This window comes from Rhinichthys klamathensis, unplaced genomic scaffold (genome assembly GCF_029890125.1).
Source record: "Rhinichthys klamathensis goyatoka isolate OS25496 unplaced genomic scaffold, OSU_Roscu_1.1 h1tg000114l_1, whole genome shotgun sequence".
NCBI lineage: Eukaryota > Metazoa > Chordata > Actinopteri > Cypriniformes > Leuciscidae > Rhinichthys > Rhinichthys klamathensis.
The window spans coordinates 400,185-419,544 of NW_026606651.1; the positions used below are offsets into that span (position 1 = coordinate 400,185).

Genomic DNA, 19,360 nt, shown 5'->3' on the forward strand with positions numbered 1-19,360 from the left:
ATTCACCGCAAAAGTTAACCAAACGTGGGAACCTTAAAAATTTCAGGAGTCTGTTATCTGGTTATACAATGCAGTTGTTTTTTGTTTATAACTAAAGTATGTGTGAATGTAATCATGTTTAGTGCACTTAAGCTGGACTGACAACTTTATTCTGCCGCTGTGTGACCTGCCTGTATGTTCCACATTAATCAACACCACTTGGTGTTGGGTGTGTTACTGCTTGCCTTCCTGTTTGGTCAGTTGGTTTTAGAGGCTCAGGTTTCAGAGCTGCTCCTGGTCTGGTCCTGACTCAGCAGCATACCTGTGGTGGCAGCACTGCAAAAAGCTAAAATGGTTGTTATTCAGCCGACAGGAAAAGCAGGAGCCGTGCAATTTGTCATAGCCTCTGTTCATGTGGAGCAAGTTTTGTGCCAGTCTCTGCTGCATGACTTTTTTCAAAATGTTGATTTAGTATTTAGAAATTGAGAATCTTACTGGCATTGCATTTTGCTATTATGATTGGGAGCTAATTGTTAGTGTAACCGTGTCGGAATCCTAGCAAATACACTGCACATTGTTGCTTTATAGCATTATATTTGGTTAGGACACAGTAAGTTGACCAAAGTCTGAAAAACTTCTCTCCACTCCAGGTGGATGGAAATGTCAGCACAATATACTGTCAGAATCTGTGCCTGCTGGCCAAACTCTTCCTGGACCATAAGACGCTGTACTATGACGTGGAGCCCTTCCTCTTCTATGTACTCACACAGAATGACAGTAAAGGCTGCCATCTCGTAGGATACTTTTCAAAGGTGAGCAAATAATTTCACTCAGATCAATTCAGTTACTTTTACATTCTCTAAAGTCAAATGATGATGTTGAGCACTTTGGGTTCATTATTATATAAGGTAGCATGCCTTTTGCACATTATTGCTGCTTTTTGGCTTAATTATAGAAAATAGTCTGTTTATTTGTGGGTTGATTATGCTCCTGGAAAATATGTTTACAGTGAGTTGATTTAATAAACAGGTTTTAAACACAACAGTATATGGCACAAAATGCAATAAATATGTGTAAACGTTAGTGTATGCAAGTAAGATCTTACCTAACAAATATTTTGTGTGGTATGTTTGTTACATTTGCTTTCATTTTATACTTTCTTTTTTTATCCCTAGGAGAAGCATTGTCAACAAAAATATAATGTATCCTGCATCATGATTCTTCCACAATATCAGCGCAGGGGCTATGGGCGATTTCTCATTGACTTCAGTAAGTACACTGCATTATCTTTCCTCTCTTCCCTCAGTCTGTGGTTTTATTTTTTGTTATTTAGTAAAGAAAATATTTGACAATTATACTCCTTTAGATGGTGTCATTAGACACAAAGGATAAACCGTTATGGCTCTCTCTGCAGGTTACCTTCTGTCCAAGAGGGAAGGCCAGCCAGGATCACCAGAGAAGCCATTGTCAGACCTTGGCCGGCTATCCTACATGGCATATTGGCGTAGTGTGGTGCTGGAGTGCCTACACGAGATCAGAGATCGACAGCTCACCATCCGCAAACTCAGCAAAATCACCGGCATTTGTCCTCAAGATATCACAGCCACCCTCCTTAGTCTAAATATGCTGGAACAGAGAGGGGACCGGTGAGAGAGACGCTCGCACACTATAATGTCTGATTTAATGTCTTACCTTTTCTGTACAAGCTGAAGCAGAGAACAATAATGCAAGTTCTGTTTCATAGCTGTCACAGATTAATTCTCATGTTTCAACCTAAAATATTTGCATTCCAAAATGTGCACAGTGCTTCGTCTTCAGCATACTTGACTAAGTACATGATTATGATTTTGTGCTAACAAGAAAAAAAAAAAAAAAATTGTTTAATTCAGCAAAAATGCACTAAATTTGTCAGACGTGACAGTAAAGACATTTGTTACAAAATATTTTTATTTCAAGTAAATGAGTTTCAAAGAATCCTTAAAAAAATACATCATGTTTTCCACCAAAATATTAAGCTACACAGCTTTTTTTAGTATTGATAATTAATGTTTCCAAAATCAGCATTTTAGAATGATTACTGAAGGGTCATTTGATACTAAAGACTGGAGTAATGATTGCTTAACATTTGGAGGAATAAATTACATTTTAAAATGATAAAAGTAAAAAAGTTTAAGTTGTAATTATATTTCACCATTTTACTGTTTTTATTCATTTGTTTATCAAATAAATGCATCCTTGATGACAATAAGAGTTCTTATTGCCCCTAAAATTGAGCAGTAGTGTACATTTGTTACATTTTTAGCTCTCTTTATAGTCTCCTCATTTTGATTTCTTTTCCTATTATAGGGTGATTATTCTGCGCCGAGAGAAGCTGGTGGCTACTCACATGGTCCGACTGAAGGCCAAACCTCGACTTCTTGAAGTTGATCCAGACTGCTTGCGCTGGACACCTGTTATCGTCACCAACACAGTAGCATCTGAAGGAGAAGGAGATGAGGAGGAGGAGGAGGAGGAGGAAGGAGAGGGACTTAAAGAGGTAAGCATCTTAACTTTTATTCAAGGTTCATTAGATGAAGTATGCAATATTTGTGATGTGTATCAGTACATTCTGAAGCTGAACTTCTGTTATGTGCACCTTATCTCTTGTATAGATCAAACCCAGCCACAAGAGTTCCCCACTCTCCTGGCATATGAAAGGAGAACAGGACAAGGAGGACGAGAAAAAGTGCTTCACAGCATTGCCTAAAAACCAAAGCCCTCCACAGTCCTCTTCTGTTTGCAACAATGTTCTCAGTCCTGAACGTCCTTCCCTTTTTCTTACGGCTAATGGGGAACGCAGGGGACCTGGGCGCCCTCCCAAAAACTGGTTATGGGGCAAGGTGAAGGATGCACCACGTCCAGGGCCAGGTCGACCCCGTAAACTAAGGCCCCCAGAGGATGATGATGAGGATGATGAGGAGGAGGATGATGATGATGATGATGAAGAAGAAGAGGATGATGAAAGAACTGGCATTAATAAAGTGACAACAACATCGTCAATGCTCCTGGCCTTAGAAAATGAGCCTGACTCTACATCAGCCTGTCCCTTGGAGGCTTCCAGGCACCCTGCAGTTCCACCCCCACGCAGCAGAGGGCGTCCTCCACGAAAAAAGCGTGGCCCAAAACGCAGGCTCAGTGAGGGGCATGAAGATGACCTGCCATTGTTGCCCCATACCACAAGGCTGAGTGAACCCACACCAGTCTGTCCGGCCTTTATCAGTGAGAGCAGTGAAGATGAGGATGAAGATGATGATGAGGATGAGGATGAGGATGAAGATGATGAGGATGATGAGGATGAGGATGAGTTAAGGGCTCGTTCACCACCTCTCCTCACTAAGCCCACATTAGGGCTTAAATGCAAGGTATGTGCAATATAGGTCAATGTATGTATTTTCTTTTGCATGGCATGTTTATTTAATATAGACCTTAAAAATAAGTATGTCAGTCTATGAAAACTTTTTTATTATTTTGAACATAAGATGCTGTGGATAATAAAGATTTTTTCTTTTTTTTTGCTCCTGTAGTCTCAGAAGTCCTTTCGAAAGCGACGTGCACGTCAGCGCAGCCATCCCCACAGCAGTGTAGTTACAGAAACCATCTCAGAGACTACTGAAGTTCTGGATGAGCCATTTGTGGATTCAGATTCTGAAAGGCCCATGCCCAGACTAGAAGAGGAAACTCCATTCGGCAACCCTCTCCGACGCTACACAGCAGCCCGCAAACACATGGGACCAGCCCTTAAAAGTATCAACAGAGGGAATCTGACTGAATCGGAGGAAGACGGTTAGTACACCAAAGGACTCCTGCTGGGGTTATTATATGTGCATTCTTGAAAGTTTTGTGTAATATTTGTTTGCCAGAGTGTGATTTAAAAAAATTCTTAAAGAATGGTTACCTCTTTTTTTTTGTTCAGATCCCACTCCTGTGCTGAAGCCAATTGATGTCCTGAGAAGACCTGAAACTTCAGAGGCCACACAGAGAACAGGGGCAACAACTGAGATGCCTGAGGTCCCAGTAAAAAAGAAGAAAGGCTGGCCTAAAGGCAAGAGTCGCAAGCCACTCCACTGGAAGAAACGCCCAGGCAGGAAGCCTGGTAGTGGAGCCGGTCAGACAGCTGACACTAGTCTGGCAGTTCCATCCTCAGAGGACCCACCTCCCCCAAAGATCAAAATGAAGCCTGGCAGAAAACCTCGCAGCTATTACCTTCAGCGGGCCCAGGAGGAAGCAGCGAGACAGGAATTTGAGCAAAGCCGATTAGCTCAGCAGAAGCAGCTAGATAATTCAACATTGGAGGACAAGACCTGTAAGAGGACAGCCAGAGCCATAACATCTGACCTCAACCCTGATAAGCAGAAAGACTCTGAAGAGGAGGATGATTTTCTTCAGAGTTTTAGAGAGCCATCTAAACCCAAAAGGCGAGGTCGGCCACCAAAAAATTCCAACCTCCCTCCCCCTGTACCTAAACCTTCTCCTCTGTCTGAGCCAGAAGATGATGATGAAGAGGATGACCGACCATGGGCAGTGGAGAAGATCAGCTGTCCAACGTCTCGTTCCATGCCACAGTCTTCCAGCACCAGGGTCTCTCAGCCAAGAGCTAACGCAGATGTGGCAGATGCAGAGGATGAAGAGCAGGATGATGAAGATTGCGATAATGGGGTTAAGCGGAGAACAGCAACTACACCAGGTTCAGGAAGCCGACGTAGTGATGATCATGATGCAGATGACGAAGGGGACGGTCGTCTTGAAGAGAAAAGTGACTGCAGCAGTAGCAGTAAAAGGAAGAAGAGCCAAGACTCTGAGGATGATGTGGAGGAGCAAGAGGATGATGAAGAGGAGGAACCATCGTCGCCTGCTCGCTCTCCCCCTGTGAAAGAAGAACCCCAGAGTAGTGAGGGTTTTTTAGACATGCAGGTCAACGTGACACGGGATTATGTCAGCAAACAGGAGGAGGGCGAGGACGAGGAGGAGGATGCAGAGGAGGTACAAGAGGTGAAGACTAGCTCTGCTGATACAGATGAACGCCGACGACGAGAGCAGGAGGAATCTGCAGCAGCTGCGGCAGCTGTAGAGACAGTAACCACCATTGCGGTCCCCTCTGAACCTCTGGACATGCAGCCTTTACACGTCGAGGATAAGTCCGTGCTCATGATGGGGGCTGAGCACTCACACCAGCATCCTGACTTCAAAGATGACCTGAGCCACCAGCAACACACGCATCACCACAGCAGTGAGCTGGATTTAGAAACAGTGCAAGCTGTCCAGTCACTTACGCAAGGTGAGTCTCAGGAGGAGGATGCAGAGTCCCATGGAGCCTACCAGGACTGTGAGGAGACGCTAGCTGCCTGTCGAACCCTCCAGAGCTACAGTCACGGTGAGGGAGAGGAGGAAACACTAGCCCTGGTGGAAGAGTGTGGAGCCTCCCAGCACAGTCCCATGCCCAACCCACCAATGCCCACGTTACCAAACCAGTCTGTCCGTTCAGTCAACAGCCCTGGAATGACTCCTGGTCCTATGGACCCTGGACCAGGGGTGCCTGGTGCCACAGGAACTGGAGGGGGAACAGGCGGAGGGTATACCCAAATAACCCCAGAACATCCCAGCTCTCTATCTGCTCCCTCACTGCAAAACATGGAAACCTCCCCCATGATGGATGTGCCATCCGTTTCTGATCATTCACAGCAAGTGGTGGACAGTGGCTTTAGTGACCTTGGCAGCATTGAAAGCACCACCGAAAACTATGACAATCCGAGCAGCTATGACTCAACCATGGGTGGTGGAGGTAACGGAGGAGGAAATGGAAGTAATGGAGGTGGCATGTCTGCAGCTGCTGCAGCAGCAGTGGCTGCTTCCTCTTCGTCATCTTCATCCTCAAGTTCAACCACACCATCGTCATCATCTTCGCAAGGCAACAGCTGCTCCTTCGTCTCAACTCCTGGGCTGACATCCTCTAGCACAGGCGTTGGCTCTCAGATCACCATGGGGAGCTGTAGCCTTATCCAGCAAGCGGGTCCTGGACCAACTAATGGACCTGGAGCTAACAGTGGTAGTGGCGTCCCACAACCTCCACCCCCACCTCCTCCCCCTTCTTCCAGCACTCCAACTTGTGGTATAAAGTCTCCACAAGGCTGCGTCATCGAAAGGCCTCCAAGTGCCAGCCAGCAGCAACAGAAGAAAGTCTCGCAACCACCTCAACAGCAGCAAAACCCTCAGCCTCCACCCTCTGCTCCACCACCCCCTCCACCTCAACAGCAAGCACTCTCGCAGTGCAGCATGGGAAATGGGTTCGCTTCCACACCCATGATCATGGAGATTCCTGAAAGTGCAGGCAGCGGTGGTGGAGGCAGGAGTTTGTATGACCGCATGGGCCAGGACTTTGGAGCGGGTGGGTACGGTCAACCCTCAGCTACTTTCAGTTTAGCCAAACTCCAGCAGCTAACCAATACCATCATGGACCCGCATGCCATGTCTTACTCGCATTCAGCTGCTGTCACCTCATATGCCACAAGTGTTTCGCTATCCAACCCAGGCTTAGCACAGCTTGCTTCTTCCCCACACCCACCCTTGCCCCAGGCTCAGCCCACTATGACCCCACCTCCCAATTTGAGTTCTGGCTCCATGAACCTGGGCTCTCCCTTGATTCAGTGCAACATGACAGGCGCTAACATCGGACTACCTCCCCCTCCCCATACTCAGCGGTTGCAAGGCCAAATGGCTACTGTCAAAGGCCACATTTCAATTCGTTCCAAAGCCTCTCAAATTCCTGCAGGCTCCCCTCACCAGCAGCAATTGTACAGTCGCAGCTCTGGCGCTGTGACCATGCAAGGCTCCCCACGCACTCTAGCGGTGCAGCGTGGCATGATGACCAACCTTATGCCCACACCTGCTGCCTACAACTCTATGAACATGAATCAGCTAAATGCTGCCATGTCAGCTGGCTACCGCATGCCGCAGCCCATGATGAACAGCGGGTACCACAGTAACCCGCCCTATATGAACCAGCCGGCCCAATACCCCATGCAAATGCAAATGGGCATGATGGGAGGGCAGGGTTACCCACAGCAGCCTATGCAGCCCAATCATCATGGAAACATGATGTACACGGGCCCCTCACACCACAGCTACGCTGGCGTCCCCAAACAGTCGCCTTACATGAGCAGATGAGCACCAGAGAACTAGCAGAGAGAACTGAGAGACATTCCCCACCAGACTCTGCATCTCTGTACTTGATCCATTTGTTTCCACCCTCCAAAGTCTGGGCGAAAAAGCAACACGATAAGTGAGCTTGGTGGAGGAAGAGGACATAGAGACTACGACGATTTCTTTTCCTTTATAAATATTTTGTCGTCAAGCTCTGTTCCTTTTAGGTTCATTTCCCAATTGCCTGAGCTGATGGAGCTGGGGAAATGATGATGGGCTGATCATGCGAGATGATCTAATGGACCTTTATTGTGGCAAGTGTCATGCTCCTTCAGTCCTTCAGACCAGTCTGCCACGGTTGTACCAACAGGGTTGGTCCGCCGAAGTGTCCGCCACTCCATCCATGCGACAGAAGGGGCAAAGCATATAAGCAGCTAAAGGGGAAGTGGACCTAACTTTTCAAACTGAGAAACAAATACATTTACGTTGCTAATGAACATACATTGAATCATGCACACAATCGTTCAATTGACATAGGAAGCCTTACCTTAAAAGAGACAAAATAATTGTAGATGGACTTTTTTTCTTTTTTTATATTATATTATTATTATTTACTTTATTTTTTAAAATGTTCTCTTTTTTTTTTTCAATGACTGTTGAAATGCTTGTGTTTCAGTTTGACCTTCTCATGCTTTATGTGTGTGGTTGTTCTGGACAAAGTGATTCATGCTCGCTCACTCGTACACTCACTCACTCATGAATACAGTCGCTCACACACACAGCTCTATAGCCACTTGAAAGCTTACGTGGAGGCACTTCTAGTCGGGACGCACAAGGTGTCCGAGTTGTCTGTAAATCTGTGTCTTCCCATTATGGAACCGTGTACATCACAACTTAATAGTGGTAAGAGCCCTAATGGACTTAAATAGTAATGACCATGCGTCCATAGACTGGACTGAACAGAAGTCCATGGAAATTAATAATGTAAATATTCTGGTACTACCTGGTTCACAGCACATACTCGTGAAATCTATTACACACTTTTCACGAACACTCCACAGATGTCAATAGTGGGAAGGTCTTTAATTTCATACTACACAGTGCAGCGTCCACTTAATGTGGTGGGTCAAAAGGGTTGAACCACACAGGAGTACATCTGCTGAGCAGTTAGCTTTGAACTGTGCTCATCCAATGATGTTAACGATGCCTCCTAAAGTAGGCCTTACTGTGGCACCAGTAAGTAGCGCTCCTCGTACTCCAGCTGATCATGCAGAGGAAATGTTGTCTGTTAGCCACGAGAGGGAGTTGTACAAATAATTAGATCCGTGTCTGCAATGCACACATGGACAAACGAACACTCATACCCGGGATAAAGGTTAAAGTGCATGATGTCCTGAGATGTTACTGTTTTAGGACAGCGGGCAGAGAATTTCTTAATGTTCCAGTATTCATTGTCAATATGAGGAATCTTTCTCAAAGACCTGACGTTTCATATATTATTTGTGCGCTTTTGTTTTTCTGAATTTTATCAGACTGGGCAGCTTTCTTTTATGACACAAGCTGACTCTTTTTGACTTTAGAAGACTTATTGTAGAGAAAATGTTTTTTCTAAAATATAAAAAAAGAAATTCTGACATGGATATTGGTACTGTCATTTTTTTCACTTCTGTTTCAGGAAAAAACAATGCATATTTTTTAGCTCGACTCTTGGGGTAAAATTATTAAGAAATTCAAAACTAAAAAAAATTACAACTCACTTTTAGTGAATTTAAGATGCCTTTAACCTTTCCATTCCATCTCATCTCTAGAGTTTTCTATCTTTGTGTAGTATATTAATGCTATTTTAAAACAAAAGGAAAAAACAGATATCTAAAGGTCACTTAGCGTTATTTTCTTTATTTTCTTGGTTATTGTGTGTGTATAGGACAACTTCCTTACATCTATGAGGCATGTAAAAATGAGCTCAGTATATTTCTGTCTGTTTATATTGCTTACCTTTTCGTATACTTTGTAATTGTACATGGTGAGTTGTAAGCTAAGAGAGAGCCTGGTAGCCGGAGAAAGAGAGAGAGCCAAGCCGGGGCGCTCTGTGATGGTGGGAAGCGTCCACCTTCCACTCCTCTCTGTTTTGTCCTTGTATGTATTTCCATTTATTTGTTTCTTTCTTTTCTTTTTTTCTTAGCAAGTACTTTCAAAGAACTCTGTACATTTTAACATGAAACAAAAATAAATTATGTTGAGCCATTTCACTTGTTGTATTTCTTGAAAAATTTCAGGAGCAAATCATTCATTTATTTTAATAAAAAGTCATGCTACTCTATCATTTCAAAAGCAGAGTGTGCTTCAGTCAGATGGAGTTTGTTCAGGTTTTGAAAACTGGCTAATCTTTACTGTGTTCCTAATGTAGTCAGTGGAGTCTTGTAAATGAGTAAAAACTGATCTCTTATTTAGAAACTGTATTAGCTGAATAAGGTTTCTGAGCTTTTCCATTTTATTCTTTTACACTAAACTTCTTTAAACATTCTATCAGACAAGTCTTTTTGTTAAATTGCGTTGTGCCATCTGTCGCTAACTTGGGAAATTCTTTGCATTTAAAAACAGGGTTGTCTGTTTTAGTTTATTATTGTGCTCATCATTAAACTATGATGTATTTGAAGGGTTTTGTGCTGATTTTTCAAATTTATATATATATAATATTTTTATTATATATTTAAGATTAAATCTATTTTTACAGTTAGATTACCTTTGTCATCATATACCACACACTTAAAGTCTTTAATAACATTGTTTAACAATGTTTTTTAAGTTAATCTTTAGTAGATCTCAAAATATGTCCATCTTTTATACTGGACTATAGGATGCTGTCATACCTAAATAAATCACTTATGGCATTTTATTTCTAAATATTTATTTAATAGTTTATTTATTTATTTGACAGGGAGAGTGTACATTAATTAACATTGCTGCAAATGCACCAGAATTAGCCAAAATGCTATTTTTCATCCGTTGTTTTTATATTTGTATTGTTCACTGTATATCTAAAAGAAGATTACAGTGAACAATACAAATATAAAAAGCAGTAAAACAGATATAACTCTTCAAATCCTGTTGCAGTGTACAAGTTTGCAATAATACAGGCATTATGTTAAAATAAAATAAAAGTTATTATACACATTGACACAGCAGAGACACAAGTGGCAGCAGGTTGGGTTATGGCAAGATACATATTCTTATTAATGCTGACATGTCTGATGTGTTATGAACCAGTTTTTTAGATCTTTTTGAACAGAGTGTATGTGGTGAGTTCTCTGATGTTCTGAGGGACAGAGTTCCACCTGTGCTGCTGAAACTGAAAAGGCACTCTGACTAAATGCACTTTTCCGCAGAGGAACAACAGTCTCCTGGGCCGACCCTCGCGTTACTCTCTGGTGTTCCTGATGTTTACGAACTGACTGAGTGGAGGAGATGACAGACCATGGATGATTTTGTATACAGGTTTGAATACTTGATGACATTTTCCCAACTTAAAAGCTTATGCTTTTGTAAAATGGCACAATGGTGATATCTTAATGTTTTTATCCACAATTTTGATTGTCTGTTTATAAAGTGACTCTATAAAGTGATTTTAGTGTTGTTTTGTTTGCCTGTGACCAGGTTGTAAGACAGTGATGTGAGACAGAACCATACTGAGCATTTTAGCTGCCTGACGTGACAAGTGTGATCTTAAATTTGACTCGATTGCAGACCTTTTTTTAAAATAGTGATTTAAAAGTTAGTTTAGAGTCTATTATGATGCCTATAGGTATTTGAATTCGGACACAACTTTTATTTATTCCCCTGTCACATAAATATCTGCCTGATTATTTGCAATGTTTGATTTAGAAAAGTAGCTACATTGAAACTTTTATTTACATTTAGTTTTAAGCAGGATTGATTTATTTTTATGTTTGTTTTTGGACAGTGTAGTTTAACAGTCATGGGGACACAACTGGCTTGAATAAAACATTCTGTTAATACTAAAATTAGTTTTATTATTGTATATGAAAATGATCTGTCTATATAGAAACACAAGATGGTGACAGGATTAACAGGCATCTATGTGGAGACAAAATATTTTTAATGATTTTTGTTTATATGCAAAGAAAGCAATATGTCTTATATAAATGCATTATGTAGAGAGTTTATTATCCTATGGAGATGTTGGCAGCCCTATTTTCAAGCTTTATTCCCATTATCAGAGGGCACGATACCTTGAGCCAATAAAAAAAAACGCTGTGCGGTGACGTTTATTTGCCCCTGTCCAATGACCTTTGAGTATTATTGTCAACTAGCTTCCGCAATATATACCAATTAAAACTAGAGTGGGCGGGCACACGTGCTATACGTAGCCCACCATTGGTCAGAACGAATGACAGTCAATAACACATTTTCTAGTCTCAAAATAACAGAGAAGGAAGCGACATTTCTGGTTTTGCTTTATTAAAAAAAATCACGGGAAGGGGCAGAAATAAAATCCAGAAATCGTGAGTATTATTTAATGTATACGATATGAGCATTTACACCAAAAGAAAAAGAAACGCCTGGTGAAAATGTCGAATGAATGAACCTTTTTAATCCGTAGCTTGTCACAAGACAGTCCTGTGATGCGAGAGAGGGGAGGAGAAAATATTAACGCATAGAAACGGGGATGGTGATGTGATCATGTTAACAACAACTAAACCAACTCGTTCCTGTCTCTTCATCCGATCTATTCTCTATCCGGTAACCAGATAGGGATGTAGAATAACAAATGAGCTCAGAGGCCTATCAGTTACCCATGAAGATGCTGGCAGGTTTACTCTTCTGTTGTTGCCTGAACGACTAAAGACCATGTAGGCTTCAGATCTGCATTAATCATCATGTCTGTCATAAAAGTATTTTGTAATTTTGCGTTTCACATTTTTTGATTTGTCTTTCCAGCTGTCACGATGATCCACAGTCTTTTCTTGGTTAACGCATCGGGGGATATCTTTCTGGAGAAGCACTGGAAGAGTGTGGTCAGCCGATCCGTTTGCGATTACTTTTTCGAGGCGCTGGAACGGGCAACGGAACCGGAGAACGTGCCTCCGGTGATCCCGACCCCGCACCACTACCTCATTAACGTGCTCCGACATCGCATCTACTTCGTGGCCGTCATACAGAGCGAGGTGCCTCCTCTGTTTGTCATCGAGTTCCTCCATCGTGTGGTGGACACATTTCAGGTTTGTGGGATTTTATTCTTCTAATTTACCATGATGTTAGGTTGTAATACCATTTTGCCTTGATATATGGGTCAATGTCATTACGTGCATGTTTTTGTGTCCTGCTTTTGCATTATTGTTGTCTTAAACCCCCCAAAATGTCAGGTGGTGCAACTGTCCGAACAAATGAACAGAATAAGAAAACTATTTTAAATGGTGTCTTAATTATAAAATAAAATAAAATTCGTCCAGCAATTTGTTTCCCCCCAAATGTCAGGGTGGCACAACTGCAAACATGGCTCTTTTGTTATGAATTGACAAGGTAATAGGCCATGAGACGGGACCCCAAATTTGGGGTACCGGTACCATTTTGAGGGATTAAATTTCTTTTTGATTTTCATGAAGGTACACATCTCTAGTGTTGGAAAATGTGTGATAGCATCCGATCCATGGTAGCTTTCATTAGAAATCAACACTTATATCATCCTACCTCAAGGTAAGGTGTTCAGTGACTACAAGAGAGAAAAATTTATCCTTTTATAATTTAAAAAAATTATTAAAAAAGTTATAATTTTTTATTATAAAAATTTATAACATTTTATAAAAATTTTATACAATTTTAAATTGTAAAAATTTTTTAAAGATAAATTAATTTACCCTTTTTCTTTGACATATGTTTGAAAATCATCCTCCGTAATCAAAAACTACCTTGAATCTAATGCTATCACACATTTTTCAAATACAGGGTCATATACCTACACAAAAATCACCATTCGGTTTAATCCCTCAAAATGGTACCAATCAACCCTCTGTCTCACGGCCTATAATGGTCAACATGATAATGCATCATCCATAGGAGCCCAACTGATCCTTGTAGCAGAGTGAAAAGGTTTGTAGATCTCTCTCAAATACTGGTAAAAACTGCTCATTTCAAGTATGGGTCGGTTGGTACACTTTCCATACAACTATTTGGTTGTACCGCCTGACATAAAAAAGTAAAAAAAATAATTTAAACACATTGAAATGTTATTTAACAGCTGAAACTTGTTTAAACTCATTGTTCATGACTCATAAATATAGTAATCACTATAAATTAAACACTGGTACAGTGATGGTATCAGATGTTGATAACATGGTAGATCAGTATAAAATATACTGAATGAGTACGATATTCATAGAACATGGTATTTACACATAGTACATTTACCGTGGTTACATTACATGTGGCAGATTAGATTACCGTGGTACATTACATGATCTACTGATCCGTTAATATATAATATATTATAATATATTAACGTATACTGATAAAATATATTAACGTATTACTGAACTTAATATAAAGCATTACTTTTAAGTGCAACTATTACTTCTGAAAACATTCAATTAACGTGTTATATTTTCCCCTTTAGGACTATTTTGGGGTGTGCACAGAGGCAGCTATTAAAGACAATGTTGTTGTGGTCTATGAGCTGCTGGAGGAGATGTTGGATAATGGCTTCCCTCTGGCCACCGAATCGAACATCCTAAAAGAGCTTATTAAACCTCCAACCATCCTGCGCACAGTAGTGAACACCATCACAGGTATTCTGTGTGATTTTGTGGTGTGTTAAATGTCTCTCAGCTCGTGAATCCATAATAATAATTTCTTGTGTTTGTTATATGTGCACAGGAAGTACTAATGTTGGCGAGCAGCTTCCTACAGGTCAGCTGTCAGTGGTACCATGGCGGCGCACAGGAGTCAAATATACCAACAATGAAGCTTACTTTGACGTGGTGGAAGAAATCGATGCTATCATTGACAAATCAGGTAGATCTTATTATTTGTCTGAATCTCGATTTTCGCAGATGACATTGCTGTCTGATCACTAACCTATGAATCAGTAAATCATTTATGAATATGAATTAATATATTTCCCTCAAAGGTTCCACTATCACAGCAGAGATCCAGGGAGTTGTAGATGCCTGTGTGAAACTTACAGGAATGCCTGATCTTACCTTGTCATTTATGGTAAATCTTTAACTTTTTTGAAGTCCTGAACAACCAATACATCAGTGTCTTGGAGTTTTTTAAAGGAATAGTTTACCCAAAAATGAATAATTTACTCACCCTCAAGTCATATTAGTTGTAAATGACTTTCTTCTTTCAGCCGAACACAATCAGAGTTATATTAAATTATATCCTGGCTCTTCCCAGCTTTGTAATGACATTGAATAGTGCTAGAGTTTTTGAAGCTCCAAGAAGCGTATCCATCCATTATGAAAAAAGGTGCACTCCATAATGCTTTGCTTGTGTTATCTTGGGCTGACATCTTCACTTTTCAAAATTGCTTCTCAATTCTAGAACATTTTTCACTTTTAAAAAATGACCAAATGCACTTCTGAAGTTCAAGTCTGCAATATATTTTATATTACTATATACTACTAACTCTAACCCATATACCTCATTCCTTTTCTTTCTTTTTTTTTCTTTTGCATTCGGCATCTTTCATTCTGTAGAACCCTCGACTCCTGGATGATGTCAGCTTCCACCCCTGTGTGCGGTTCAAGCGTTGGGAAGCCGAGCGAATTCTTTCCTTCATCCCACCAGACGGAAACTTCCGTCTCCTCTCTTACCACGTCAGCTCTCAGAAGTGAGAACATCCCAACATATGATTAGCTTTAAAGGCAGGATTAGTAACTCATAGTGGGGAAATGGCCCAAAAAAATCCCTTTTAGATATTCACTTTAGGGGCTTTCACACCAGAGGAACGTTTTCATAGTTCTTATAACTATTGGTGGAAGTACCTGCTTTTTGGGGTGTTCGCTCTGCAGGAACTGTGAACGATTTTAGTTATAGGAACGCCTCTTGGGGGAACTACATTATCTCCTATGTCAGAGTAGGGTCTAACCCAGCACAACAGGAACTATCAGTGACATAAGTGTACGTTGATTGGCCGAATGCATGCCATACAAAGCACCGGCACCAACCTTTTTTAAAAAGCCATGTAAACGCAAAGGTTACATATACAGGAATTAACTCCATGAATATGGAAAACAGTGATGGCTAGCATTTACCTGTCGCCTTTGTCTGCCTCGATGAAATGTAGCACAGAAACTTGTAGGAGATTTAATCTCTTAGCCCTCTATTTTGCTTTTTCAATCACATAAATTGTACGACTACATTCCATCTCCACTATCACGAAACCCACAACACACAACAAAAACACAGTGCCGATCACGCCATCCTCCAGTTGTTGAATACCATGCTTAAATGATGTCACTGTCGGCCGGCTTACGTTGCGAATGCAACCAGGAAAATGGCCCTAGGGGGAAATTTCGTTCTCAGGGGACCGCCCTGGTGGTTATAGTTCCTATGACTGAGTTCCTATAACTTCCTGGTGCGAAAGCCCCTTTTGTGCAGAGCAGTGGGACAATCTCAAGAATCCCTTACTAATATCAGTCATTTCATTCTGTTGTTGGTAACTTTTTTTTTTTTTTCATGTTTTTGGAAAAAGTTTCTTATGCTCACCAAGGCTGCATTCATTTGATCAAAAACACTGTAAAATGTTGTGAAATATTATTACAGTTTAAAACAACTGTTTTCTATTATAATACATTTGATATAGAACATTATGTAACATGTTTGAGCAAAGCTATAAGCTGTTATTTTGCAGTTTTATATACAGTTATATCTGTGATTTGAATACTTCATTGCCTTATTCTTCAGCCTGGTGGCCATCCCAGTGTATGTAAAGCATAACATCAGCTTCAGAGAGGGCAGTTCTCAAGGTCGCTTTGAGCTCACCCTCGGCCCAAAGCAGACCATGGGTAAGGCGGTGGAATCGGTCCTGGTGAGCAGTCAGCTGCCCCGTGGCGTCCTCAATGCCAACCTCAACGCCTCACAGGGCACTTACACTTTTGACCCTGTCACCAAGGTAAACAAGCATTTGGTTTCTGTGTTTGTTGTTCTTTAGGTGCTGCTGATGTTCATTTTGAGCAAACTTTTTATTTTCACACTGTTTTTCCTTGTAAAAATCAGTTAGTGATGTCAAGTGTGCATTGTATTTTTCACGTGCAAAGGCTAAGAAGTGCTCCCTGATCAACAGATATCAATTGGTTTAATGGTGACATCAAATAAATACGTCCATTTTAATAGCAGGTCATGATTTACCAGATATGGGCTCATAATATAATAAATTTTATATAATGCAATGCTGTCATTATGTGCATCAGTCTTTTTATTTAGTTTCATGTGAATTTTTAACTGGCAGAAGCTGCATATTAATTTTGCGATGAATTGTTGTTATTTGCAGCTTTTGTCATGGGATGTGGGTAAGATAAACCCCCAGAAACTGCCCAGTCTAAAAGGATCTGTGAGTCTCCAGGCTGGAGCCTTTAAACCTGATGAAAACCCAACAATCAACATCCAGTTCAAGATTCAGCAGCTGGCCATTTCAGGTACCATAGATCATTGATTTCTTAACTGATTTTGCTTCAGAATTTATATAGGACATCAAGTGTTGACCCAACACAACACCAAGATTGTTCATAGAAAAGTAACAAAAAGTTGTATGTGTTTTATACATTTTCGAAACCATTTTAGCCCACTAATTGAATTTAAACAGTTATGGATTACACACGGTTTTTAGTTCACATTTAATTGTGGATATTTATTGTATTATTTTACTATGCACAGTAGAATTTGCCACTGGGGATATAAAATGTATTGCATTAATTAGTCCATTCAAATATAAAATTAGTTTGTTGTACCTCAGAGATTGACATTTTGTTCTGGTAAAATAAATGTGAAATAAACAGAGAAATTTTCACAGTTGACCTTCAGTCAAGAATAATCTCCCACAGGGGATGTAATAAAGTGCAATTCTGCATATGAATGTGCAAGTGAGACTGTTTATGACAATTGCATTATCTGGCCAGGAGGTGGCGCTGTTTTGATTCTCAAACAGATGGCTGGAACAGCTGCACCTGTAACATGGCACTGTAAGACAGAGGGTTTCAAGCGCTTTGACGGATCATTGATTCAGTTCTTTTAGCATTCGCAACCTTTCCCCAAAGACTCTATCGTGCCACATGCATACGTGCTTCGCAACTGACATGTTTGCTTTCCGTTTTCTCACCCGACAGGTCTGAAAGTAAATAGGTTGGACATGTACGGCGAGAAGTACAAACCTTTCAAAGGCATCAAATACATGACCAAGGCTGGCAAATTCCAGGTCCGAACCTAGAGGACCTCTTTCTGCTTCCGTACCATAATTAAAACAATGGGTTTATGGCAAAATGGGGATGAAGAAAAGAGAGAGGGAACAGGTTTGAGTAATTACATGTCCTTTGGAATGCATTTCAGGATTTTTTCAGGAAAATGTATGATAAGACTGTCATCCATTAATGGAAGCGTGTGACTCCCAAAGATGCAATGTTGTTGTTATTAACACTATCAAATGTGCTATTACAGGTCCACCCAGGTTAAAGGGACAGTAACTACAATTCTGAGCCTCATTTTCTTATTTAAAAATGTTTCATCCATTTTATTTACAGCTTGTTTGGATAACATTTGCTCTCAAACCTGTGTTCATAGTACTCTTTCTTGGTTTATTTCTTATTGTCAGCTTTATAACTCTGTCCTTCACACTGTATTTCCATCCTGACATTTCTGAGTCTCATTTCTTCATGAGATTGAACTGCGCTGTCATGTATTGATCTGTGCCTCCGAGAAGTGAGGCAATAGGTGACTAATTTCTGCATTGCAGAACAATAGTCTTATATTACCATTACAGACTGATTTTGGCTTCCGTCCTCAATGATTGTGTGCAAAGTAAACCATATTTCTGATGGTTTAACACTGAAGCTTTTCTTTATTTGTTTACTGTACTATTTTGACAGTATAAATCTATTTTGTTTGAATGTTTTTGAAAACTGTTTCTCATATTATTTATTGCATATATGACCATAACCAACCTATTTGAAGCATAACTGAAAATAACAATCCATAATAATGCTATATGTGATGCTTGATTGTATCATTTGTCTTACCCAGAATGCGACATGCATTGAAAAAATGATGGACTTGTAGCACAGTTCTTGCATCTGTCCAGTCATTTAAAGTCCAGTTCTAGAGATTTGATGATGATGATGATGATTCATGGTTTGTTTGCTTATGGAAACTGAATGAAATGTAGTAGGAAAGATGTGAATTTTGTTTTTAGTATACTATTGATGTTGTTTTCTTTCCTCCTTATTGTTTTTCCGATAAATACAACTGTTTACAGTGCTATGTAATAAAACATACACAAAACGCCCGTTTGGCAGTGTGCATCTCTTAAACCAGGCAAATTTAAAAAAATGTATTATGTTAATATCTGGAGTTTAAATGTCACCATGTGGTAAGGATGTTGGCAACGTGATATACCATTGGGTCTTATAGAGAGCGTTTAACATGAGTCTTCCCTTAAAAGTTCTCTTCGAATCTAGACATCTTGTTGTCACCGCGATGACGTAATTTTAACCCCATCGTTCCACTCTGAACTCCATTCCGCAACTTACTTTAGTCTCTCGCCGCCTCTCCTTCCTCCTCATCGTTTTTTAACTCTAAATCTTCCCTTGAGTAAATGGATGAGACTTAGAGGAAAGTTTAAAGGGTCTGTCCCATAATGAAATAGCAACTTTTTTTTCTTATCGTGAAATTCGCCATGTCATGTCCTGGCTGTTTAGTGTGTTTTTTAACCCGTGCAGCAAATGAACTTTTCCCTCATCTGCACTGCATTTTAAGATAAAAACGACTTGCGTTTTAGTCATTCTAGTCATGTGGAGTTTAATATGCATGCATTTTTTTGTTTTTGTTAAAAGTAAATCATCTTTTTAATCTAAATGGGGTTTGACAAGACGCACGAGCACGTTTCCATCGCTTGGTAAGTCCTTCCTGCATATTATTTCTTTACATTTTGGAAACTTTTTCTCCTTGGGGGAAAAAGTTAGAAAACGTAAAT

At 40.5% G+C, this 19,360-nt stretch overlaps 2 protein-coding genes across 6 annotated transcripts in view; both read left to right on the forward strand.

Moving 5' to 3' along the window:
- The window catches only part of kat6a (K(lysine) acetyltransferase 6A), a 54,051-nt gene extending 44,647 nt beyond the window's left edge, over positions 1–9,404 (forward strand). For all 4 annotated transcript variants that reach the window (XM_056254679.1, XM_056254682.1, XM_056254683.1 and 1 more), the window contains exons 11-17: positions 630–791; positions 1,155–1,248; positions 1,394–1,625; positions 2,326–2,515; positions 2,631–3,380; positions 3,543–3,801; positions 3,932–9,404. In XM_056254679.1, coding sequence (XP_056110654.1) covers positions 630–791; positions 1,155–1,248; positions 1,394–1,625; positions 2,326–2,515; positions 2,631–3,380; positions 3,543–3,801; positions 3,932–7,179 — 4,935 coding nt within the window. In that variant the 3' untranslated portion in view covers positions 7,180–9,404. The remainder of the gene's footprint in view (positions 1–629; positions 792–1,154; positions 1,249–1,393; positions 1,626–2,325; positions 2,516–2,630; positions 3,381–3,542; positions 3,802–3,931) is intronic.
- Positions 9,405–11,562: 2,158 nt separating this feature from the next.
- Positions 11,563–18,673, forward strand: ap3m2 (adaptor related protein complex 3 subunit mu 2). 2 transcript variants are annotated; one of them, XM_056254692.1, is made up of 9 exons: positions 11,563–11,678; positions 12,115–12,395; positions 13,787–13,958; positions 14,047–14,184; positions 14,300–14,385; positions 14,874–15,007; positions 16,084–16,291; positions 16,670–16,814; positions 17,502–18,673. In XM_056254692.1, the coding sequence occupies exons 2-9, from the start codon at positions 12,123–12,125 to the stop codon at positions 17,600–17,602; spliced, it is 1,257 nt and encodes a 418-aa protein (XP_056110667.1). In that variant the 5' UTR covers positions 11,563–11,678; positions 12,115–12,122; the 3' UTR covers positions 17,603–18,673. The 2 variants fall into 2 exon arrangements, with proteins under 2 accessions (XP_056110667.1, XP_056110668.1); XM_056254693.1 differs by lacking the exon at positions 11,563–11,678 and adding an exon at positions 11,907–12,026.
- Positions 18,674–19,360: the final 687 nt, after the last annotated feature.